We start from the raw sequence: 25,418 nt of genomic DNA, 5'->3' as shown, positions 1-25,418 counted from the left end.
GATGTCTGTCAAGTCCAAAGCACATGGAACACACTCATGCCCTGCGTTACCTTGCCCCCAGCCCCCAGGGTCCTAACTTCATGTGTGCATGAACATTCGAGATCCTGCCTTCATGATTTCCCAAACTGCTGGCACCATTGGCTTCTCTTTGGATCTCTGGAGCCCACCTCCAGTGAATCCTGTAGAGGCAAACATTACAGGTTTCTCATGGTTTTCTTAATATCTACATTCATAAATTAAGTCCCATAATGTCTACCAATCTGACATTTCTATTAAGTTCTGACTAATAGAATCCTGCAAGAGTCAGAACTCTCAGGCTTCCTAATTGAGAGTTAATGGTGGAGAGGAACGTGGGGAAGATGGGGAGTGTTTCTCAGGTGTAGTTCAGATAAAAAGGGACGTGAATCTAAAAACTTGAGAACATTCCTTGGAACATCCCTCATGCAAACTGTCTAGCTTGTAACTATTTGGTCCTGAATTTTATAACGATAAAGAAATGTTCTTCAAGGTGGTCTATGCCTTGCAAATATCAGAACCTGAAAAAGTGTACCATGTTCTGTGAAATTGGGAGGCTAATGTCAAAGCCTTTTGCATGCATTGGTTGTTATGGAAACCATGTCCTGCTTGGGATTTGAGTGCATATATGAATCCTGAATGGTTTTGTTTGATGAAAACTTGACTCTATACCTGATTCTCTTCACTTTGGGTCCAAGGAATAATAACATGGTCTGGAATAGTCTTTCTATGAAGATGATGTACACCGGGATTTTGAATTGCCACCCCTGCTTGGAAAGGATTGTATTCTTGGGGTGTGGGATCCTTACTGTCCTTTCAGTTAGACCCAACATGGAAGAGGTGACTCATATGTAGTCAGAGCTTAGGTGAAGATTGACGGCTGTGTGTGTTCTCCTTGTGGCTATCTCCTGCTTCAATCTAGTGAGTCTTTAGGTTTGATATGGACCTTGTCTTGTGTAGCAGACTCTCTCGGAGGTGGTTTTATTTTATTTTATTTTTTTGCATCTTTTCTTCAGAGGACTTCCCTTTCTCTTTTGTTTTTTTTCCCATATGACTCCTTCAAACTCATAGCAGGAATATTACCTAGGTATAGTTGGTGACCGTATTGCTCACCTGGGCAACAGAGCTCCTGGGTTTAAGTCTTGGCACTGCCACCTGCTAACTGAAACTAGGATATTATCTCACCCTAGGGTCATTTCATTTTTAATACATACCAATAAACCCATTGTAAGTCAGAAACATTGTAAGCAGAAAAAGCATTGAATCCACCAAACCTGCCCAACAGTACAGCTCAGCATAGCATGCTGTAGAGCGTTGGTCGTTTGTGATCACATGGCTGAGTGGGAGTTGCGGCTCGCAGCTGCTGTCCAGCGTCAGGACAGAGGACCACATTGCATGCTGCTAGCTCAGGGAGAGGGCAAAAGTCAATATTCAAAGTTTGGTTTGTACTGAATGTGTATTACTTTTGAACCCTCATAAAGTCAAAAGATTATAAATTGAACCATTGTAAAGTAGTGACCATCTGTATACAGTTAAGGTAGTACTGTAAAGTGATACTCAGTAGCCAAGTGATGAAACCAGCCTACATGTCCATCAACAGATGAATGGATAAAGTAAATGTATCATATATATATACAATGGAACCTTGTTCAGCCATAAAGAATAACAAAGTTATGTCATTTGCAGAAAAATGAAACTGAAGAGTATCATGTTGAGGGAAATAAGCTAAATTCAGAAAGTCAAGGGTTGTATGTTCTCTATGATATGTAGAAGCTAGGGAGAAAAAAATTATGAAAGAGACCTCATGTAAATAGAAGGGAGAGTGGCTGAGTTGAGGAAGGGGATCAGGGAGAGGGAGGGGATGAAGGCAAGGGGATGTTCTGGAGAATGAAATTGATCACATCATGTGCATGAACATATTTGTCACAATGAATCCCACTATTATGTAGAATTATAATGCATTAATTAAAATATGAAAAAAGAGAATAATGTGGTATTCTAAAGAAAGAAAAAAGGAAAATGACAATTATTCCTGTCTTTGTTTACATGTAACTGCATTAACTGTGTCCATTTAGAATAGAAGCCTCTCCACCTCACCTCTCCTCATGGTAGGTCAAAGAGGAGCTCTTAGCCAGGGTGAGTTGAACAGTGTCTCAATCCTGCTCTAGGGTCATATCCTCCAACTCTGCCTTTCTGTCTTCTTTTCTTTCTTTTGATATCACCTATCTTGTCATTGACCTGTGCTGCCCACACTGTGTACTGATGGTCACTGACTTATTATGGCTTGAATTATGATAACTAGGTAATATTTACAGAGCTCTAACTAGCAAAGCAGACACTTGCTGAGTGTTTAAAAGTATTCACAATGACCCTGTGAGATAGTTGCTGTTTTATCTGATTTATTAATGAGGAAAGAGAGGTTTGCAGATGTTGAGTCACTTGACCAAGTTCACTCAGTTTTTAGCAGAGTGGAACTTAACCCAAGAAGTCTGTCTCAGGTCTGCATTGTTAACCATTGGGCTCCCTTGCTCAATGCTAGGGTTTGTAGAATTGGGTATATCTAGTTTCTGTTTCCCTAGCCCACAACTCACTGGACAATGATGTTGCCTGCAAGCACCCTACTTTTCCCTTGGATACAAAAAGGAACACACGTCATGTTTGGACAGATGGCTCCAGGATATTGCAGACAGGGAAGTGGCTTTTTTTAGTTAGTGTATTATAGTAATATCTAATTGTGGGGTTTGACATATCCACAAATGCAAAATAATAATCGAATTTGCTTCATTTCCGTTCCCAGTACTATCTCCTTCTCTCCTTTCCTCCTTTCCCCTGACTCCATTACTCTTCTCTGTTGTACTTCCTTCTATTAATTTATTTTTTAAATTGGTGCATTAAGTTTGCAATAGCCAAGCTATGGAACCAGTGTACATGTTCCTTAATAGACAAGTTGATAAAGAATATGTAGTATATACACACAATGGAGTTTTACTCAGCCATAAAGAAGAATTAAACTATGCTACGTCTGTGTAAGAACCTATCAGGGAAGAGGTTTTATTGCATCACTTGGGTAACAGCACAGGGCCAGTAATTTCTGTAGTGTGCAGGGCAAAATTTCTGAGAAGGACTCAGTAGACTGTTCTTTTCCTGCCACGATTCTTGTAGAATACCCGTAGAATCTCATGCCAAGACAAGAAGGCATTCCTCTGGCAAGCATGGGCAGGCCTGGCCTATGGATGAGCAAGCTGTGGTATAAGGGAAGGACTCCAGGTCTTCACAGTGCATAGGCATATTCTGTGATACTAGATATGGGGAACGCTAGGGCCCCAGAAGTAGTTCTTGAAGATTGCTTATAGAATATGACTTGAGAGAAAACAAGAAGACACAGACCTTAGAGAAGACGTTAGAGAATCCCCAGTAATTAGAATAAAAGCCCTCAATATAAGGGACAGACGATCTGAAGGGTGGCGTGTTGTGAATAGGCTCATACTTCTTCATGCAAGAGGTAAGGCCTGTGCCTCTTCCCGTTGCATCTAGGTGGATTTGTGATATTGTGGCTAATGGGATAGGATGGAAGTGACATTTCTAGGCACAAGCCTCCAGGGGCTTTCCCTTCCTGTCACTTGGAATGCTCACTAGAACCTGGCTCTTATGTGAGGAAGTCCAAGTATCCGAGAGGAAAGTCCTCTGTGGAGAGGAGCTAAGGCCCCTGACTAGGCAGGTGAGATGGTACATACCTGTAATCCCAGCTATTCAGGAGACTGAGACAGGCACAACTTAAATTTAAGGCCATTCTGGGCAATTTAGGGAGACCCTATCTTTTTTTTTTTTTTTATTGTTTTAGGATCAAACTCTGTTATACAAACGCTGTATGTTTTTGGTATGGATTTAGTGTACTGATTTTCATTATGGTAAAATGCATCATCATAACACACATGAACAGTAGGCAGTTCAGTAGGGTTAAGTTTATCATAATCTTGTGAAGTAGATTTCCATGACTTTCTCGTTCTGCAGAATTGTAACCTACACCTTTGTATGTGTGTGTGTAGGGTGGTGGCTACTGGGGAATTGAGCCCAGGGTGCTCTGCCACTGAACCATATCCACAGACTTTTTTATTTTTCATTTTGAGACAGATCTTTTTAAGTTGCTGAGGCTGGCCTCAAACTTGGGATTCTCCTGCCTCAGCCTCCAGAGTTTCTAGGATACTAGGAATGTACCACTGTACTAAGTTCTATACCTTTTGAATAACAGCTCCCCATCCCCTAGCAACCACAATTCTGTTTTCTGCCTTTATGAATTTGACTACTACTGATTAGTTTCCATAAGTGGAATTAATATACTTTGTGTTTCTGGTTTATTTCACTTAGTATATGTCTTCAAGGTTTGTAGCATGTTTCAGAATTTCCTTCCTTTTTTAAAATGAATTTTAATATTTATTTATTTTTTAGTTTTCGGTGGACACAATCTTTGTATGTGGTGCTGAGGATCGAACCCGGGCCGCACGCATGCCAGGCTAGCGCGCTACCGCTTGAGCCACATCCCCAGCCCAGAATTTCCTTCCTTTTAAAGCTGAATAATATTCTATTGCATGTGTTTACCACATTTATTTATTTATTAGTTCTAATCAGTTATACATGACAGTAGAAAGCTCTTCAATTCATTGTACACAAATGGAACAGACATTTTCACTTCTCTGGTTGTATATGAAGTAGAGTCACACCATTTGTATGATCATACAAGTACCTAGGGTAATAATGTTCATCTCATTAAACCGTCTTTCCTACCCCTTTGCCCCTTCCACCCTCCCTTTTGCCCCATCCAAAGTTCCTCCAATCATCCTGTGCCTCCCGCCCCCCACATGGATTAGCATCCATTTATCAGAGAAAACATTCGTCCCCTGTTTTTTGAGATTTGCTTATTTTATTTAGCATGATATGGGAGATGCTATCTTAAAAAACTATGAAAAGGACTGGGTATGTAGTTCAATGAGAGAGATCAAACTCCAGCACTGAAAGAAAGAAAGAAAAAGGAAGACCAGTAGTACTTTTCAAAGGTGGTGTCCAGAGGGGACAGAAAGGGTCAATACCCTTTCTTGTTCACTCCCAATTCTACTCCACCTTGCAGCAGGGCCTCAAACACAGCTTATTCTCTTTGGGAAAATACTCTTATTTGCTGTTTTAGCAAAGCTTTGATACACACTCTTTTTCTTTTTCTTTTCCTTTTTAAATTTATATTGGAGATTGTTCACTATGTCACATTAGCAGGAAAGCCTCGCATAAAATCATAGAAATAGTTGAAGCTCTCTTAAAGATAAATGATAATAACATTGTGGTCAGGCTGAAAAACCAAGCAGGTTCTCTTGTCATTCAAAAGCTGTTTTTCCCCCCCATCTCCTCAAGAGTTTTTATTATTCTTTGTTTTCATTTGGAGTCTAAAGCATTGCTTTCTTTCTCTTTTTTCCATGAGAAGGGATAATCATAAGGCATGATCATGCAGCTTAGATAATGTTAGTAAATAAAAGTTTTAAAAAATATTGAGCAATATTTTCCCAGCATGCAAATCCCAGTTTGGGGAAAAAATTAGGGTCTTTTGGAAGCTGCCTTAACTCTTTGGGGTCTCCATGGTACCATTTGGTAAATGATTGGCTCTGTGCATCAAACAGCACCCTGGTGACCTGAAAGAGTTAAAGCAGTCTCCAGAAGTACCCATTGTGGTCCCAGGAAGGAGCCTGAGCCTTGGGAGATCTGGCTCACAGTACAATTACTGTTCAACTCACAGAGGCCCAATTTGCTTTATTGTAGAGTGCCTCCTGGAGTCCCATTGCTCCAGAGACAATATAGATGCTTCTGAGTCAACTGCTTGCAAATTGGTCTTTGAAGGGTTTGCAAGTGCAGGGAGGAAGCACAGGAATTTGTTAGAAAGACATCATAATAGAGTTTGTGGTCCTGGAGAAGGAAATCATCTTACCTCAGAAATTCCAAGCCCAAAAGACTGACTTTTCCTTTTCAGTGATTAACATGTCTGAGGGACCAGTGGTTTCTAGGGGTTAGTATAAGTTCATACATGTGCAGATGCTACTTGGGCATGTTCTACATGTATGAAGTAATTCAATTCTTGATGCTGAGCCTTTGTTCTTAATCTATAGCTCAGCTTGCAAGGTGGGCATAATAATAATATAAACCTCAGTGCTTTGGTGTGAGGATTAGTAAAAATAATGTGTATAAGTGCTTGGCCCAGTGTTTGGCACAAGACAAACACACCATACATTTGGCCATTGTTATGGTGTATTGTGGGTTTTGTAATTGTTTTCTTCATTTATTAAACATTTGTTGGAAGTCAATTATGTCCAACAATGTTTAACAATAACAAAGCATTCTTGTTTTAGCAAAGTTCCAAAGAGCTGCTTTTCTTTTTCATTTATAAAGGGGAGGGTCAACCATGCTCATTCATAGGGTAAAAAACAAAAGAAAAAAATTAGACCCATACAAAATTTCACACAAAACATAACACATGAATACTTGCCACCTAGTTTATAAGAAATTAAACATTCCAGATAAACTAAAGCCCCTGTGTACACATTCTTAAGCCCTTATTGGAGAGGTAACCCCCTATCTTGGATTTGGGATATATATCATTCCCAGCACAGATTCATATTTCTATTAGATGCTATCATTGGCTATCCATAAGTAATATACAGTATAATCTTAAAGGTTTTTGTAGATTTATACTGTCATGTAATTTTACCATTTGCTTTTTTCACTTGACATCTTTGGGGTTTATCCATGTTGATACATTTGGCTGTGTATTTTTGGTACTATTTGGTATTCTTTTATATTAATATATCACAAATTGTCTATGGTCCTCATGATGCATATTAAAACTTTCCCCAGTTTTTCTTAATTACAGATGTGGTCACACAGCTATTTCTTGTCCAGCTCATATACCAGCATTTCTCTAGGTAATATAGCTAGCTGTGTGCCCCTTTAAATTTATTCATTTGCGCTAAAAACATATCCAAAAGGGGTTTCCCAAGTTATACTTCTTCAGTAGAGTGTGGGGCCCTCATGTCTTCCTGCATTTGGTATTGTCAGACTTTTCACTTTTACCCACTTGAAAAGTACAAAATATTTCAAGGAGGTTTAAGTTGCATTTTTCTGATCATTCATAATTTACTATTTATTTTATCTTTTATAAAAATTAGGTTCTTTTTTTTCTTATCAATTTACAGGAGTCTAGATTTCAATCTTTGTCAGTTAGATGCATTGCAAATCTATGCCTTGTATCTTTACATTATTTACGTATGGTGTCTTTTAAGGGAGACAAGATTTTTAAAGGCTTTTTAAAACAAACTTAATGTCACTTAATGTCACAACAAGAAAAACATTATTTCCCTTTGAGACATTGATATTCTCCTTACCTTTTCTAGACAGATGAGCTCAGCTTAGAAAATATCCAGTGAGGTTTCTGGGCAGGAATTAGTTGACTATATGGGAGGTGAGTGGGGACAAGGGGATAACAGCCCATGAAAATTGCATTTCATGGAGGCAGCTGGTTCCAAGAATGTGTGCCGCAGCCTTCCCTCCTGGTAGGAACTAGAGATTGGGAATCACCTGGAAGTCAGGTCCTACATGGCCTCAAGGCCGTCCTCCCTGACTGAGAAAGCCTCCTCATCCCGGACTTGTATGCTCAGCCAGTGACAATGTGATTGAACAAGGAGAAATGGCATCTGCATAAAGACTCTGATGAAAAGCAGACATAGGGGCAGGGTCACTAAAGAAATTGGAAAGGAATTCTGTAAAGGGTCTGCTATTGCAACCAGAATTTTAAAAGTTGTGACTTTCATTAATAGTATCCTAACAAAAAGGGGAAAGAGTTAACCAGATGAGATAGAAATAGAGAAGGACAGATAAGAAACAAATAAATAAAAAAGAAGAGATTAACAAAAACAATTTGGGACTGAGGACCAAATTCCTAAACCTGGAACTAAAGCCAGAAGATTAAAGAATAGAAAGAAAAATTTGATTTCCTAAGAATTTCTGTACAATGAAACCAAATAAAACCAAATTTAAAAAAATGACAAACTTGAAATAATTGCAGTAGTATTATAAATCAAAAGTTAATATTTATCATTGTTATATATTTATATATATATCTTTTTAAATAAATATGAAATTAGTGAAAACCCTAAAGGAATAATAGGCTAAGAATAAAAGCAGGCAATTCAAGAAGCAGGAGAAGCATTTGTTCATTCTAGTAATCAAGATTGCAACTGAGATTTTGATGAGATTTTTCATTAAAGATGAAAAAGCCTGAGAATGCACAACATGGATATGGGTATAGAAACCCAGTTCTCTCTCATGGAGCCAGTGGAATCTAATATGGTAACCATTGTCTGGAGAATGAGTTTTTAATATGTACTAAAGCAAAAAAAAAAAAAAAAGTACACTCTTTAATTTATAATCCCACTTGTAGAATCAGTCTAAAGGAAATAATTGAATGATTTATACTTAGATATCTGTGTAAGATTAAAAAATTATATGCTGTGATTTGGACATGGTTTGAGTGTGTCCCTCAAGGGTTCACATGCTGGAAGCATGGCCCAGTGTGGTGACATCAAGATGATGGAATCTGTAGGAGATGAGGCCCATGGAAAGTAATTAGGTCATGGGGGCATCACTCTTGCAGGGATTAATGCTGATTTCCCAGAGTGAGTTCTTACAAGAGCACATCATTTTAAAGCAAGGAACCTTATATTCTTGTCCCCTTCTAAATGTGGTTGTTTCTCTGCTTCTCTACCATGTTGTGACAGAGTTAAGGGGCCCTCAGCAGAGGTCAAACCAATGGGGCCACCTGATCTTGGACTTTCAGCTTCCAAAACCATGGGCTGAATAAACCTCTTTTCTATATGAAGTCCCTAGCTTTAGGTATTTGTTATAGCAACAGAAAAGGGACTAAGATACAGGATAAGAGGAGAATCGGTGAGACTTAGTAATTGACTGGATGAGGGAGGAAGTAGAGGGAGAACTAGTGAATCATTTTTGGGATTTCCACTGGGACAACTGGGCACTTGGCTGGGCCATTTTCTTATAGAAGGTGCATCAGGTTTTGGGGGATGGTGATGGATTGGGGTCTGTGTGCTGGACATTTCAAAAGTATGCATTCAAGGAAGGTGGGGCAATGGGATGTGAGGGCCTGGAGCTCAGCAGGAAGCTAAAGAGCATGGAGCATGGTGTGGGATCCTGGCTAACACTGTGAGGGTGGTGGTTGGGTGGCCTTTTGGAGGCACCTGGGAAAGGGAGTAGAGCCATTGGCTTGTACTGATCAGAAGGAGGCCAGGTGGTTCTCATGCCTTGCTTGGAGTGCTGATAGCTCTGACTGAATCCTATTTGTTGCACGTCAGGCCTGGGAACACTCTGTGGGCATAATCTGCTTTCCCAGTCTCCAAAGGCTAGCAGAAGATGTTTCTGACCAGCTTGCCCAAGAAATACAGAAGGCTCTTGCTGGGAAACCTGCAGGTAAGAGAAAAGAGGTGCTGGAGAACACTATGGAGAGCTAAGCTGCCCTGCAGAACCTGCCCAGGGCCTCTCTAAGCCCCTTTGCTTTCTCCTGGAGAAAAGCAGTGTTTGCCAAAGGGCATGATGCCTACTCTGCCCCTGAGTGCCCTAGAGACAGAGGGAAAAGCAGGGGAGAAGAGAAGAGGATGTTTGCAGGAGGGAATTCCAGGCAGAAGGATTTGGACATCAATTTCAGAAACTGTTGTAATGTAAGGCACTATGGGACGTAGGACCTGGGGTTGAGCACCTGGATTTTGGGGAATCCAGTAACCAAGGAGCTTGTTCCTACTCACTGGCAACAGGGAGCCATTGATGGTTGTTAAGCAGGCATGGTGGTGTGATCAATGCAGTCCTCCTAGGAAAATAATCTGGCAGAGTATACATGTTTGGTATAGATTCAAGTGGCTTTAGGGGGGTGTGGGCAGGAGGCCAGAGTCTTCTGCAGGAGCTCAGGCACATCTCATGGGGAGAGGTGACCCTGGATGGAGGGAAGGTGGTCAGGCAGTCTGCTACAATGCCCAGCTGGTGACACTTTCTTCCAGAACAAGCACGAGTGGTGGTGGGGCAGTTGCTGCGTTGCAAGGGGGACGTGGATCAGGATGGCTACCTGCTCTTGAAGTCGGTGTATGTGCTCACAGGAACAGACTCGGTAAGTTCCAGGCTCTTGGGCCCCCTCATCCTGGGCAGAAGGAAGTCAGGCACAGGGGTATTGGCACATCCCCACAGTGGCTTCCTTTTTTGCAAAACGGACTGTTTCTCCTGTCTTCCCTTCTTTTACCAAACATGGACTTTGGGGTCTGAAATTCAGGTTTGAATGTTTCCTTTTCAATTGATAAAATGTGTGTAGCCATGGACAAATGACTTTAACTTGCTGCTACTTGGTTTTGTTTCTAATTTTAGAAATGGGAATGATCATGCATTTCTTCTAGGGTTAGTGTGGTTAATGACTGATCTTTATTGGCTGTAACCCTATGTGACTATTACTTGGTGAAGGCTGGATGTGTCCCATGCACACTACCAATTAATCCTCTCAAGGAGCTTGAGTCAGAGTATGGAGATACTAGGTAGTTATGAGAAAAAGGTTTGAGTCAGATTATGTGGGCTACTGCCCAGAACCAACAGTTATGTTTGGCTAGAAAGCCATTGTTTCTAATTTTAAGTCTCTCCCCCCGACCCCCTCTCTTTCCTCCCTTCCTCCTCATCTTGTAAAAGGGCTAACATTTATTGAACACATAGTAAATGCTATATAAACTTCACCTTCACAGCTACTTAGGTGGGCCCATGATTTCACATATGAGGACATGGCATCCAGAGAGAAGTGACTTTCCCATGGACCCCACAGATGCAGCAGGCCTGACTCAGGTCTGGGCTCTGGATCTGGGGTCACACGTGGTCTTCTCTTGCAGGAGACACTAGGCAGAGTGGCCGAGTCTGGACTTCCAGCCCTCCTCCTCCAGTGCCTGTACCTCTTCTTCATCTTTCCTCTGGAAAAGGATGAGAATGATGTTCAAGGTCAGAGGATGTTTGTGCAGGTGAGTGACATCAGGGACCCAACATGCCCAGGTCATGACCTCACTTTTGGAATCAGACTCTGAGATGCTTCCGGGAGATACTTTTGTCAGTCTTAGCCTTAGTTCCCAAGTTCCTCTGTCATCCCAAAGGCCCAGATCATCCCTCTTCCCTTTTGCTCTGCAATGCCTGTGGAGCTGAAAAAAATGGTTTTCTCTTTTACTGTCCACCTTATAGCATCCCTGTATCAACATCCCCCTCCCCTGCGCTCTCCCAGAAATGTAGGCTCCTCTCCTTTCTCTGCTCACCTCCCCCTCTCCCCAATTCTTCCTCTGGTCTGCATTCTGGGGTCCTGAATGAGGGTGCTCCCTGGCACCTGCAGCCTGTTTGATCTGGCACCTTTCTCTCTGATAAGAAGCACGCTCAATCCAACTCACACATCAGCAGCCAACATTTTCCAAGTACAGTCGTAGGCCACCTGACAATGGAGACACATTCTAAGAAATGAGTGGTTAGGGGATTTCATCATTGTGCCAACACTGTAGAGTGCAGTTACACAAGCCTAGATGGCATGGGTCAGGCACTCCCTGTGTGGCATCTTAATGCAATCAAGAAATGTGGTAAACATGAGATGCATGAGGCTGTCAGTGTAACCGGGAAGAATGTTTTACTCTTTTTACACTCTCAAATAATGATAAAAAGTGTATTATGGTAAGTGCATATACTAGTAATGGTTGTTTATCATCATGATCAAGAGTTTTGTATTGTATAAATTTGTATGTGCCATAATTTTATTTAATTGGCAAATGCAAAGTGTGTGTTTACACCAGCATCATCATAAACATATGAGTAATGCCTTGTGCTAGGATGTTATTATGATGTCACTAGGCAACAGGAATTTTTCAGTTCTATCATAGTCTCATGGGACCAATGTTGTACATTGTGTCCACTCTTGACTAAAATGTTCTAATGCCGTGCGTGACTGTACTAACCATCTGCCTGCCTCTCCGTGAGTCTCACGGGGGTCACCTCCATGGCCTTCTCTACCATCCTAGGATGTAGACTAAGGAACTGTGAATAATTGTTGATTATGGGTCACAGAAGATGTGGATGGGGCTAGGGCTGGTGTTCGGGGGTCTGGTTTGAGTTCCCTCAGTTACACTTCTAACTATTCTGTGATGTCACTTCCTTCCCTCCTCTCAGAAGATGGCTCAGGCCACTGAGCATCCAGTGGTTTCTTCTTGTCATTTCCTGTCTTTCCCATGCTTCTTAACTTCTCCCCTCCATCCCCTGCTCCCTTCCTGACAGGTTCTGCTTTCTCAGCTTCTGAGATGCTGAGTTCTTCAGAAGCTCTTTCTGTGCTTCTGTCTGAGCAGGGGGATGGTGGGGAGGAACATGTGTCTTGGTGTGTTCAGTGCCTGGGGCAGCAGCTCACACAAAGCAGGTTCTTATGACTTTTCAGTAGATTTCCAATGTGTGTTCATATGCTTTGGACCAATTCTCAAAGTTTAACCAACTTTACTGGAGAGCATTGCATGTGTTCTGGCAGATTTTACTGATGCTGGTTATTCCTTAACCTGTATTTGTTGAAAGTTAGGCCTCATTTGCCGAAATATGAATCCTATTCTGAGTGGTGGCCAGGATGCTGCACTGGGCACTTTAGCAAATCTACTGCATGACTTTTACATGCTCTGCAGGGAACTAGTGTGGCTTCAAGGTCCTTTAGATGAATGCAAGCCACTGGTGACAGACTATGCATACATACCTCAAGACTTTTCATTTCTTCATTTACTGAAATGTTCAGCGTGCCTTCTGGGTACAGCTCTATTCCAGACCTATGGTTTTTTGTGGCAAGCACAGAATATTTACTCCCATGGGTGACAGAAAAGTTGGGGGGTCAAATGGGGTGGGGAAAGCAACCCATTTTTGTAAGTGTTATGAAGGGAAGGTTGGAGTTGTGTGGGGAATGATGACAGAGGACTGATTTTAGTGTAGAATGCATCAGTGGAGACTCTTCTGAGGACATGCCATTTAACCAGAGAGCTGACTGACCCTTGACAGAAATCGGAATGTAGCCTTGCCCATTTGGGGTGGAGGAAAGCCGGGAGGAGAGAGGTAAGAGGAACAGAGAAATGGTCATCCAGGCCCAAGGTGAGAACTTTGGTCACTTGCCTGGTATTAGGCTCTGTAGCCCAGCCCCATGACTGCTCTATCATGGAGCTGGCAGGGGCTATCGCATTCATCCTACTGGAAGAGGCTTGCAATATTTGCCAAGCTGGAAGGAGGTCCCATCAGACCATTGAGAGCTCAAGGGAGAGCTGCACTTGATAGTGAGAGAGGAGACAGGCCTGGTTCATTCAGGACTCTGAGATCCAAACTAGGGTTTTGGATTTTATCCCAAGTGGACAGGAAGATATGGGAAGTCCCTCTGCTAACCATTTGGAGACTGGATTAGCAGGGAAAAGGAGCTTAATTTAGAGTTAAAGGATAACTAGCTTTTGTGATCTTTCAGAGTAGAGTGTCAACGAGGAATTCTGGAACACCTCTCTTTTTAAATGGTCAGGTCCTGTTAACTCTATCCCTTAATTGTTGATGGAATTTTTCTGTATTTCCATATAAAAGACCCTGAAGTTAATCACTTCTCTGTTACAGGAGTTTCCCCTTGTATGGTTTCAGTTACTTGTAGTCAACTTTGGTCTGAAAATATAAGGAAAAATTCCATACACAAACAATTCATGTTTTAAGTAACTTTTATTACAGTACATTTCTACAGTTTGTTCTACTTCATTATTAGTTATTATTATTTATTTATTTATTTTTATTTTTTTAAAGAGAGAGTGAGAGAGAGAGAGAGAGAGAATTTTTTAATATTTATTTTTTAGTTATTGGCGGACACAACATCTTTGTTTGTATGTGGTGCTGAGGATCGAACCTGGGCCGCACGCATGCCAGGCGAGCGCCCTACCGCTTGAGCCACCTCCCCAGCCCCTATTATTTATTTTTTACTGTACCTAAATTATAAATTAAACTTTACTATAAGCCTATATGCATAGGAAAAAGTGTAGTACTGTGGTCCCTTGGTATCCTTAGGGGGTTGGTTCTAGAACTCTCCATGGATTCCAAAGTCTGTAGGTGCTTGGGTATCTTATAGAAAATGGCATAGCATTTTCACATAACCTAAGCACACTTTCTCTATGCCTGCAATCATCTCAAAGTTACTTATAATACCTAACAATGCAAACATTACATAAGTACTTATTATGCTATGTTTTTAGGGAATAACAACAAGAAAAAAATTGTACATTTGCATTTCAGATGCAATATTTTTCCCATATATTTTCTATCCTTGTTTGGTTGAATCCATGGATAGGAACCCACAGATACAGAGGGCCAACTGTATATGTAAGGTTTAATACTATACAGGGTTTAAGGTGTCTGGATGATATCTTGGAATGCATCACCCATGGATAAAGCGCCTACTATATCCTGATTTGGAAAACATAGCAATCACTTGTGTAGGGATTTAACATTCAGACTTGAGCCACAGCCATGCCCCCTTCCCTAGCTGGCTGTGTTGACCAGGCTGGTCAACAACAGAGATTGACCATACATACAATCTAGTCCTTTCTGCTGAAACATGCTCATCAATGCTCCACAGAAGCAGGGAGCAAATCAGTCGTAGAAGGGAGTCTTTCTAACAAGACTTTTCTTCATTTTTCTTTTCTTTTTTTTTCACCTTCTTTCCTTCCTTCCTTCCTTTTTTTTCCTTTCAGATGTTACTCAACATTTGCAGTGAGTCTCAGGGTCTAGAAGGATTTCTTTCAGGATGTGAACTTCAGTCTCTACTGATTGCCACCACCTGTCTTCGGGAACACAGCTGCTACTTCTGGAAAGAGCCCACCTTCTGTGTGCTGAAGGCAATCTCCAGGGCTCAAAGCCCCAGTATCATCCAATACCTCCAGGGTAGGTCCCAGGAGACTTTCTTCGAACTCTTGGAGTAAAGACTTAGGGCCCACTTTCTACAGTGAGGCCCTGAGATGTTCCTGTGATATCAGAATAAATTTCAGGACCAAAGAAGAGGTGAATGGACAGATATGCCTTGTGGATGGTTCAATAATACTTGGCTCCATTTGTGAAAGTGATTGTATTGTTCATCTTGATGCTCCATTAGAGGAGGGGGGAAAGGGGATTTCATTCACCATGCTCATACTATCAAACAAACACTTAATGGGATCATTTGTATACTATCTCATTTGTTTTTTTGAGATGAATTTTGGAGATTAAGAAAGTGAAGATTAAAAGTGATAGAAGACCTTGTGAAGATCTACTTTTAAACTTAGAGATGTCTGATGATAGCACCTCAGTTTCTGGTTTGGGGAGCACATGTTGGGGTGAAGGTCATAGACTCTGGAACCAGCTAGTCAGGGTGTGTAGACTCTAGCTCTTCTGAATGACCTCAGGCATTCAACCCCTTGGGTGCCTCAGTTCTCTCATCTATAAAATGGGTATAAGAATACATAATCTCCTTGGGTTCTTGTGATTCTTCAGTGAGTTGACACACAGAAAATGTTTAGACAGTGCTTGGTGTGTGTGTGTGTGTGTGTGTGTGTGTGTGTATAAAATATATATAAAATGGATGCTGCATTGGTCTCAGCATCCCATCATCATTGCTTGGGTTTGATCAAAGGCAAGATGTTGCAGAAGCTAAATCTAGTAGAAATCCTAAGGGCCTCCCCTTAGCATTATCTAACATCCAAGGACCTAGACAATGCTAAGAAGCAAGGAGACCACTGTGACTCCTAGCATGTCAGGGCAAGGTATAGGCCTCATCTCAGTGGCTGGCCCCTCATAGGGCAGAGAGGGAACCTCCATAGGCTAGTTCCAAGGAGGACATTTTGAGGAAGGTTCACCTTAGCTCACCTCCCACCCACCAAGCAACATTTTCTCAGTTCCAGCAGCTGAGCACAGCAGCCACGCTGGGAACATGACAGCCCTTCCTTTGGGTTGACCTGCAGGTATGGACTCTTTAGAAGCAAGTTAGGGTCTCAAGCTGCTAATATCACTTACATATTCACAAACTCCTGTTCTATGATTTGTTTTCTTTCTGGGGTCTCCTACAATAGGTGGCATTAGATGGTGAGAACCAGGAAAGTCCAACAAGCATATGTTCTGACTGTAACAGAGTTCGTATAGGACATGTCATCCTAGTTTGGAGATTCAAAGCTCTCTGTGAAGCCAGAGCCCAGTGTTAACAGTGGAGGGCTAAGCTGTGTCTCAATAACTCAGTCTCTCTTGGTCCTCCTCACCAGCTAGAGTCTAAGTAGCTGAGAAAAGGTTGTGGGACTTGGGGATCTTGGGCGGGGGTTGTCTCTGACTATGTTGTCCTCTGCTGCCTAAGACAACAACCACTCAAGAAGATTTCACCTAAGTGGGGAGCCTGCCACCCAGAGCACTAAGACCAGAACTTTTTTAAGGGAATTGTTGGCTTCTGTGGGCTTAGGGGCCAGGACTTTGTCAGGAGGGGAAGGCTGGTCTGGCAGTTCCCTGACACAGCAGCAACTCTTGGGGCTTTTCTGCCCAATGTGCAAACTTGAGGTGCTTCTGAGTCCTCACTGCTCAGAGGTCAAGCATGCATTATCTCATGTTCAACTGGTGTGGCTTTCAGCACTCAGAAGAGTTTCCATTCAGTGAGACATCCCTGAAAACAGGGATCCATTCAGATGCAAGTCTGAAGGCCTCTCTTTTCTGACTCATGCCCAGTCCCTCATGTGTTGAGCCATCTTCCTTCTCCCCTGTGGCCTTCACAGCTCTGCTCTAATCCCATGGCTTCTTCACTACCTGAAACACACATCCTTTCCCTCTCTGCCTCTTCATGTATTCACCTATCCTTCCCTCACTTTTAATCAAGCTAATTCCTGCTCAGCTCTCCACACTCGGCTCCCAACACTGTTTCCTTCAGGTCTTCCAGGACACTTGGATCTTGTGTCTTGTATCTTGTTCCTCAGGGACCTGGACTTTCCTGTATGCTGGGAAAGAGGAACAGGGGGCTAAAATTCTTCCCTCCTTTTCTGTGTCACCTGCTTGGCCTGCAGGATTTGGCTTTCATGATGGCCCTTCCCATGGGGGAAGCTTCTCTTTAAACCAAGAGTCAGTAGGACATGTTCTGGATTCAATCTCACTCACGTCTTGACATCCAGTTTAAAGTGGAGGGGGGTGGCGGGGATAGGGAAAGACTATAGCAGCCTAGCTCTTGCCTCTGGGCTCAGCAGTGCTGTGCTTCCCTCCTACAGCTGCTGACTGTGTCCGGCTCTCAGTTCAGAACCTCTCGAGGCTGGCAGACACTCTCCCACCTCCTGAGGTGAGCGAAGCTGTGAACCTCATCTTGGGCTTTGTGAAGGACTCCTACCCCATCTCCTCAGCTCTGCTCCTGGAGTTTGAAAACGGGGAGGGCTACCCTCTGTTACTCAAGGTATTATTACGGTAAGTGCCTATGCCTGGTGGTGGGTAGAAATGGGAACATCCCTGCCATGGTCCTTAGAATCATCTGGGATGCTAGTGTGGAAGCCAGTTATTGAAGCCCCTCAGCATGTCTTCTGAAGTGCAAAACTCCCTGGAGCATGACCAGAGAGACCCCTCACAGCAAAATAACCCAACATGCAGACTGAGGTGGTGACCACTTCTTTACAAAATTCATGGGTAACAGTGGTAAGTTTTTCAAGTCTGCTTGGTGTCATGCTATTGGCCTGCCTCTCACCTGTCAGAGCCCACATGTCTATGTTGGGGGCTTTCTGGGGCTGTTGTCAGCTTCCCTGCCGGTGTTCTTGGATGGCTGGACATGTGTAGGAGTTGACACCCTGCAGGGGCAGCTCTTGACCAATGATTGACAGGAGCTGATAGGTAAATACTCAGCAAAAGTGCCCTTGGGTGGGAAAGCTTTGCACTCTGTGAGTTACCCAGAAGGACTGACTGCAGTTGCCCAGCGAGGTTCTGGCTCATAATGCTCTCACACTGGCTTCTTGTGCTCCCCTGCCTTGTGTGGCTTCTCCCCTACTGTGTTTTTCTGGGATGTAGTCCCAAATGAACTACTTCTTTCCCAGGTCCTTAAACTTTGGGAAAACCAAATAAAAACATTGTCCAGCTGGGTCTGGGATAGTGTCTTCCACTCTGACTTGCTGTATCATCTTCAGGTTGTGCCTAGAGATTAGAAAGAGCAAGCAATAGAAATCAAGGAAATTCTTGATGGTTCAAGCTTTTTTTTTTTTCCGTAAATTTATTTGTTCTTTTTAGTTATACATAGTTCATTTTGATATAATTATACAAACATGGACTATATTTTATTCTAATTAGAGTTCCTTTCTTATGGATGTATATGGTGGCGGGATTCACTGTGTTGTTTTCACATATGAACATGGCAAAACTATGTCAGATTCCTTCTACTGTCTTCCCTTTGCTTATCTCGCTCCCTCCTCTCCATTCCCCATTGCCTAATATATTGCACTTCTATTGTCCCCTCACTTTGATTATTTGTTTCTTGTGGGTTAGCTTCCACCTATCAGAGAAAACATTCGACCTTTGGTTTTTTGGGACTGGCTTATTTCACTTAGCATGGTAGTCTCCAGATTCATCCATTTGCTGGTAAGCGTCATAAAGTCATTCTTCTTTATGGCTAAGTAATACTCCATTGTGTATATATACCACATTTTCTTTATCCACTCATCTATTGAAGGGCACCTAGGTTAGTTCCACAGCTTAGCTATTGTGAATTGAGGTGCTATAAACATTGATGGGGCTGCATCATTATAGTATGCTAATTTTTAGTCATTTGGGTATAACCTGAGGAGTGGAATACCAGGGTCAAATTGTGTTTCCATTCCAAGTTTTCTGAGGAATCTCAATATTGCTTTCCATAGTGATTGCACCAATTTGCAGTCCCACTAGCAATATATGAGTGTACCCTTTTCCCAACATCCTCGCCAACATTTATTGTTAATTGTATTCTTGATAATCGCCATTCTGACTGAAATGAAATAGATTCTCAGTTTTAATTTGCATTTCTCTATTTTGCTAGAGATGTTAAACATTTTTTCATGTATTTGTTGACTATATTTCTTATTCTTTAAAGTGTCTGTTCAGTTCCTCTGCCCATTTATTGATTGGGTTATTTGGGGATGTTTTTGGTGTTTTTAAAGTTTTTTAAATATATCCTGAAAATAATCCTGTCTGAGGTGCAGGTAGCAAGGATTTTCTCCCATTCTGTAGGCTCTCTCTTCACACTCTTGGTTGTTTTGTTTGCTCTGAAGAAGCTTTTTGGTTTGATACCATTTCATTTATTGATTATTGATTTTATTTCTTGAGTTTTAGGGGTCATGTTGAGGAAGTCAGTTCCTGAGCTGATATGTTGGAGTGTTGGGCCTACATTTTCTTCTAGTGTATGTAGGGTTTCTGATCTGTTACCTAGGACCATGATCAGCTGAGTTTTGTGCAGGATGAGAAATAGGGGTTAAATTTCATTCTGCTACTTATGGATTTCCAGTTTTCCCAGCACCATTTGTTGAAGAGGCTATCTTTTCTCTGAGGTATGTTATTGGTGCCTTTGTCTAGTATGAAGTACTGTATTTTTGTAGGTTTGTCTCTGTGTCTTCTATTCTGTTCTATTAGTATTTTTGCCTGTTTTGGTGCCAATACAATGCTGTTTTTGCTAATGTAGCTGTATAATATAATTTTAGGTCTGGTATTGTGATGCCTCCTGCTTCGCTTTTCTCACTAAAGATTGCTTTCACTATTTTGGATCTCTTGTTTCTCCAGATGAATTTCATGTGTGCTTTTTCTGTTTCCATGAAGAATATCACTGGAATTTTGATGGGAATGGCATTGAATCTATATAATGCTTTTGGTAGTATGGACATTTTGATACTATTAATTCTGTCTATCCAAGATCATGGGAGGTCTTTCCGTTGTTTCTCTCTTTAGTGTTCTGTAGTTTTCATTGTAGAGGTCTTTCACCTCTTTTGTTAGACTGATTCCTATTTTTTTTTTTTTAGATTATTGTGAATGGGATAGTTTTCCTAATTTCTCTTTCTGATGTGTCTTCCTCTGGGCTTTGCTTTGCTTCTCCTCTTTAGGGTGTAAGTTACCACTGGACTTCACAACAGAGCAAGGTTTTGAACCTAGAGGGAGTGACTTGGATGAGAGGTACTGAAGTCCCTCAGTTCAGTCTCCACTGGAATGTGATTAAATGGCAAAAACCTGAGGGCCTTGCTCCAAAGGGATGCTAGGAATAAATGTCCCTCTGTGGGTGCATCACATTTCACATTAGTCTAGACCATGACTAGCTGGCTATGGCCACTTTGGTCGTATATATGATATTGTCTACACATTTCTTTGGCTCAATCACTGGTCAACTCTTCCCAGACTTCTTGTAGAAGGCAGGAGGTAGAAATAAGCCTGTTGTAGGAGGTGTGGGGAAGTACCCATTTCAGCTCATTGTCTTTCCTCGCTGCTTTAATGGAAGCCACACTGCAAGCACCTTTTCCTGTTGAAATTCCAGAGGTGAAATGAGACTGAAGAGGCTCTTCCTCATGAGCAGAGCAAGGTAGCTCACCTGTACATAAGTAACTAAAATCAAAGCAATATTCAACCTTATGGTAAGCACGAGGAAATCTACTGAAACCTAGTTCTTTCTCATGATGTTTCATTGCTCTTTGGAAATACTGACTCATTTTGGAAGTGCCCCTTCTTTACTCATGCTCTAAGCTCATGTCTTTTGAGAATCCAGCCTAGAAAGCAGTCATTCTCTGAACAGAGCTGTAGTTTTTCACAGGTTCCTTTAGATATTACTTCTTCCTTATGGGCAGGGAATATGTTCCAAGATCCCAAGTGAATGCCTGCAACTGAATGCTAGATGTACTATTTTTTTCTCCTGTACATGCATACTTATGATAAAATTTAATTTATAAATTGGGTGCAATAAATGTATAACAGCAATAACAAATCCTAAAATAGAATAATTATATGAAAATATTCCCTAAGAAAAGGTATTTTAAACTTATGAATGGTTTGTGTCTGGAACTTTCCAGTTAATATTTTAGGGCCATGATTGATCAGGGGTAATTGCAACTTTGGAGTGCAAAACACCAATAAAAGGAGATTATTGTATTCTGGTTGCACTTATTTAGCTGAAGTTTGCAAACATAATAGCATTTATCCAGGATGCTCTCTTTGTCTTTGGTGACATGGTGCCTCTGGCTTGAGATCTTTGGGGTCTTCTCCAATATGACAGATCTGTATTACCTCTGTATCCTTGTGAGGAGCACCATGCACAAATGTGGCTGCTCCATGCAAGAAGTGCAGGGAGATGGCCTCATCTGTCCCTACAGGTACGACGGACTGACTCAGGGTGAAGTGGACCCCCACCTGGAGGAGCTTGTTGGACTAGTGGTGTGGCTGACAACCTGTGGGAGGTCAGAGCTGAAGGTGTTTGACAGTGTCACTTACCCTCAGCTTGAAGGCTTCAAGTTCCATCGTGAGACTTCTGGTGGGTCCTTCTTGTGTCTCTGGGTAACCCCAATGGAGTCAATGCTGTGCCCTGATAAGTCTATGCAGGTCCCCCCTTTTTCTGTGTTTACCTGTTAAGGTAGGAGAGTCTGATATGGCCATACATAGCCTTTGGGGAAATGAACTGTGAGTCTGAAACCTCCCCTTTATACACTTACTCAGATGTGCAACTACAGCTTTTTACAATGAGGAAGTTTGTTTTGTGTGGAATTCAGAAGAAATATTGCGTAATAAAGGAAAAGATTGGAGGAGTTCTCTGATTCCACCACCCACCTGGTGGAGACTCTAATATTTGTGATGAAGGCTGATGATCTTGAATCAACCACCTAGGCTCAGAGTCAGTGACTTCTCTTCTTAGTACTTTGAGATGTGATTGGTTAATTGTGGCACCAGATGGGTGCCACGTAGGTGCCAGTGTGAACAGGCCAGGTACCTGCTCCCTTAAGCTTCTCTTTAGAGACCCTTGTGCACACACTGAATATATTCTGCTAGAGAACTGGCTGACAAATGCATCTGACACAGCTGTGACATCCCATGGGTCAGTAAGGAAACCCTGCACAGAGGTGCCTGGTGGAAGGGGTTTTGAAGGCTAAGTGTGATTGTTCCAGATTGAAATGAAAGGGAAGACTTTAAAGGTAGGAAGTACTGTCTACGGAAAAAAATGTGGCCTCAAACAGCTGGGTGAGTCTGAGGAAGGGGGAGCTGCTGCAGAGCTGAGGCTGAAGAGTGAAAAGCCATAGGGGCCAGCTTAAGAAGGGCCACTGGGTGGGCTTCAGCAGATGCACAGGGACATGGATAAGGTTCAGGAGAATGTTGGACCAGAGATTTCAGTTTCAGAAACTTCTCTGGTATCCAAGGAGAGAGGGCTATAGGCAAAGAGCTTTCTGATGAAGCATCTCCTAGATGAGAGAGAATGAGAGTTGTCTTTTCAGCTGGAGAAAAAGGCCGTGTGAGTTAGGAAGGTATATTCTTTAACGGCTTATCTAGAAATGAAACTGATTTTGCTTGGTCATCTTTGTCATCATTTGATTTTAATCAATTGGAAATAATTCTCCCAGACTAGCTCTGGCCAATGAAACACAATGTAAGTCAAATCATGTAATTTCAAATAAGAAGAAACTGGTTAAATTATTTTTGGTCATGTATTTTATTTATCTCAATATATCCAAAATGTAACACCTCAACGTGCAGCCAATGCAAATTACTCTTCATGGGATAGTTTGCTTTCTTTTCTTCCAACTTTCTCTTGGAACTCCAGTGTGTATTTGACAGTTTTAGAACATCTTGGTTCATAGTGGCCACAGTTAGAGTGCTCTATTAGCCAACAAATCTTTGACGATGCAGCTCCAGCCTTTTTCATATCCTGAATGGATGACCTTTTTGGATTTTGATAGATGCATATACACAAGACCTAGAAAATAGAAACTTCAAATAGGGTGTTCTAATGATAATGCAAGCTCATATTTCTAATGGGAGAAATGACTTGCAGGATTATTCTTGTTTTCATCTTTAGGGGTGAGTGTTAAGAATCTGCAGGCCTTCCAGGTTCTGCAGAGTGTTTTCCACAAAGCCAATGATGCTGTCCTCTGCACGCAAGTCCTGTTGGCCATCAAGACCATGTGGGCTTGGAACCCTCGGAATTTCTTCCTTCTGGAGTGGACCCTGCAGCCCATCTCACAGTTTGTGGAGATTGTACCCCTGAAGCCGACCCCAGTGCAGGTGCAATTTTTCCAGCTCCTGGAGTCACTGGTGTTCAAGATGTGCTACGTGCCCCATGAGATCCTGCAGAAGGTGCAGCGTCTGATCAAGGAGAGCCCTGAGCCATCCTGTACCCTTGTGGCACTGCAGAGCATCCTCAAGATCACTGGCAGTGACCCTCTCTTCAATGACATCTTCAGGGACTCAGGGCTGTTGGGCTTGCTGCTGGCCCAGCTGAGAAAGCAGGCCAAGATCATGAGGAAGTCAGGTGCAGCCTCAGAATAGGGAGGGATGGGAAAGTGGGCTGGGATCAGTATCAGCCAGGCTTGGTCTGTGTGCCAACCCAAAAACCCATTGATGTGACAGAGAATGTAAGCATGGCTATGGCACTGGGCATCATGAAGGTCAGAGAAGGTGTCCCTGAGACACATGGCATCACAAAGAGTAGGCAGGCTTCCCAGTCTTCCCCATGAGAAGGAAAAGGGATGGATACAACTTTAGAATGCACTTGGGACTAACCCAGTATACTTGGTTTTTAAATATCTCCCACCCTAGATACTGTCTGGGTATGTGGATGGGAGATAGCTGGGGACCTGTGGATCTTCAGTAATGCAAAGGGTAATGGGAGCTGGAGAGCTCTAGGCTTCTGGAAGAGCTCTGCTCTTTAAGGATCTTCTGAGATATGGCCTTGCTCACTCCACACTGTTGGTCTGATGGTTCCCCACTGGCAGAGGGGTCACCAGGACCTCCAAGTCTTGGTACCACTTTGTGTGCCCTGTTGGGCAGCCACTTGTGCCTTCTTGGCTGTACCCCTGGCTCTTGCCTCAGTCCCTGCACTCCAGGGTCTCAACTTCAGCAACCCGAAGTGACATAAGGCACACTTTGGGGTGCCTTATGTCCTCATGGAAGTGCATATGAATGGGCGTTGGGCCCTTTAATTTCTTTACCATCTCCCAGCCATATACCCTGCTGGGGACCCTGTATATGGGACTCTGTAGCCCCTACCTCCAGTGATTTTCAGATGGAAAATAGGGCACAAAACTTCCTTTTCCTATTTCTCTTGTCTTTTCCTTGATCTGTATACATCTGCTGTTCTGTGAAATCAGCCTGGAGGAGAGACCCCAGAACACAAGAACCTGGCTGTTTATCTCTCCTCACCTTTTTCTCCTCTCCTTGTCCCACTGCACAGGCTAGGAATACCTGGGGACTCTCTGGCCTTTGGGGCTTTTGGAAATCTGCTTCAGACTTAAGCCAAGATCATCATCAGCCTGTTTATTTCCTGAGTCTATCTGAGGAGAAGAAGCAGAGGGAGAGATCATGGGTGTTGGAGCCAGACAATAATAAGGATTGAGCTGCAATCCTGGCCTTATTACTTACAAATGGAGAGGTCTTAGCAAAGTTACTTTGTCTTTTTGGACTTGCTTCCCTCTCTGTAACATGTTGATAATAGCTATATCATAGGAATCTTCTGAGAATTAAAGAAAAAGGCCCCATTGCTGTGCCTGGTACATAGCAGGTGCTCAGACAAGGTTAATTTCTGTATCCCTACATTTTCATGGTGTTGCATGGAAGACTGAGGTAGATACTCCAGGAAGAGCTTGGGCACCTTTTAGAGGCCAGAAAAGACCTATCCTGTCCTGAGAATATTTTCAAGTCTGATCAGGACTGAGGACAATGGGCTTCCAGAATGCTTTGTGTGTCTGGTCCTTGGGGCCAGGCCCTGGACAGTTTTGTTATTTGTTTAGTAGCTTTGTCTTAGTCCCTTTTCTATCATTATAACATAATGCTATAGACTGGGTAACTTATAAATAATAGGAGTTTATTTAGCTCATGCTTCTGGAGGCTAGGAAGTCAATATCATGGTGCAAGCATCTAGTGAAGGCATTCTTTTTCCATCAAAACATGGTGGAGGGCAGCAAAGGACAAAGGATCCAGCATTCCATTCTTGGATCTCTCATTCTCCTCTGATAAGGTCACTAATCCCATCACAGGGTCTCCACTCTCATGACCTCATCTAAACCTAATTATGTCTCAAAAGCCTCACCTTCAAATATTATTAATGCATAATTAAATTTTTAACACTTGAATTT

At 42.4% G+C, this 25,418-nt stretch overlaps 1 protein-coding gene across 2 annotated transcripts in view; it reads left to right on the top strand.

Moving 5' to 3' along the window:
* Positions 1 to 25,418, top strand: part of Wdfy4 (WDFY family member 4) — a 277,867-nt gene that overhangs the window by 30,566 nt on the left and 221,883 nt on the right. For both annotated transcript variants that reach the window (XM_027947941.3, XM_034636982.2), the window contains exons 3-9: positions 9,414 to 9,528; positions 10,110 to 10,216; positions 10,974 to 11,099; positions 14,850 to 15,039; positions 17,367 to 17,556; positions 21,453 to 21,610; positions 23,144 to 23,596. In XM_027947941.3, the coding sequence (XP_027803742.3) occupies positions 9,414 to 9,528; positions 10,110 to 10,216; positions 10,974 to 11,099; positions 14,850 to 15,039; positions 17,367 to 17,556; positions 21,453 to 21,610; positions 23,144 to 23,596 (1,339 nt within the window). The remainder of the gene's footprint in view (positions 1 to 9,413; positions 9,529 to 10,109; positions 10,217 to 10,973; positions 11,100 to 14,849; positions 15,040 to 17,366; positions 17,557 to 21,452; positions 21,611 to 23,143; positions 23,597 to 25,418) is intronic.

This window comes from Marmota flaviventris, chromosome 4 (assembly GCF_047511675.1).
Source record: "Marmota flaviventris isolate mMarFla1 chromosome 4, mMarFla1.hap1, whole genome shotgun sequence".
Classification (NCBI taxonomy): Eukaryota; Metazoa; Chordata; class Mammalia; order Rodentia; family Sciuridae; genus Marmota; species Marmota flaviventris.
The sequence above is the reverse complement of the archived record's forward strand: the minus strand, read 5'-3'. Positions and strand labels throughout refer to the sequence as shown.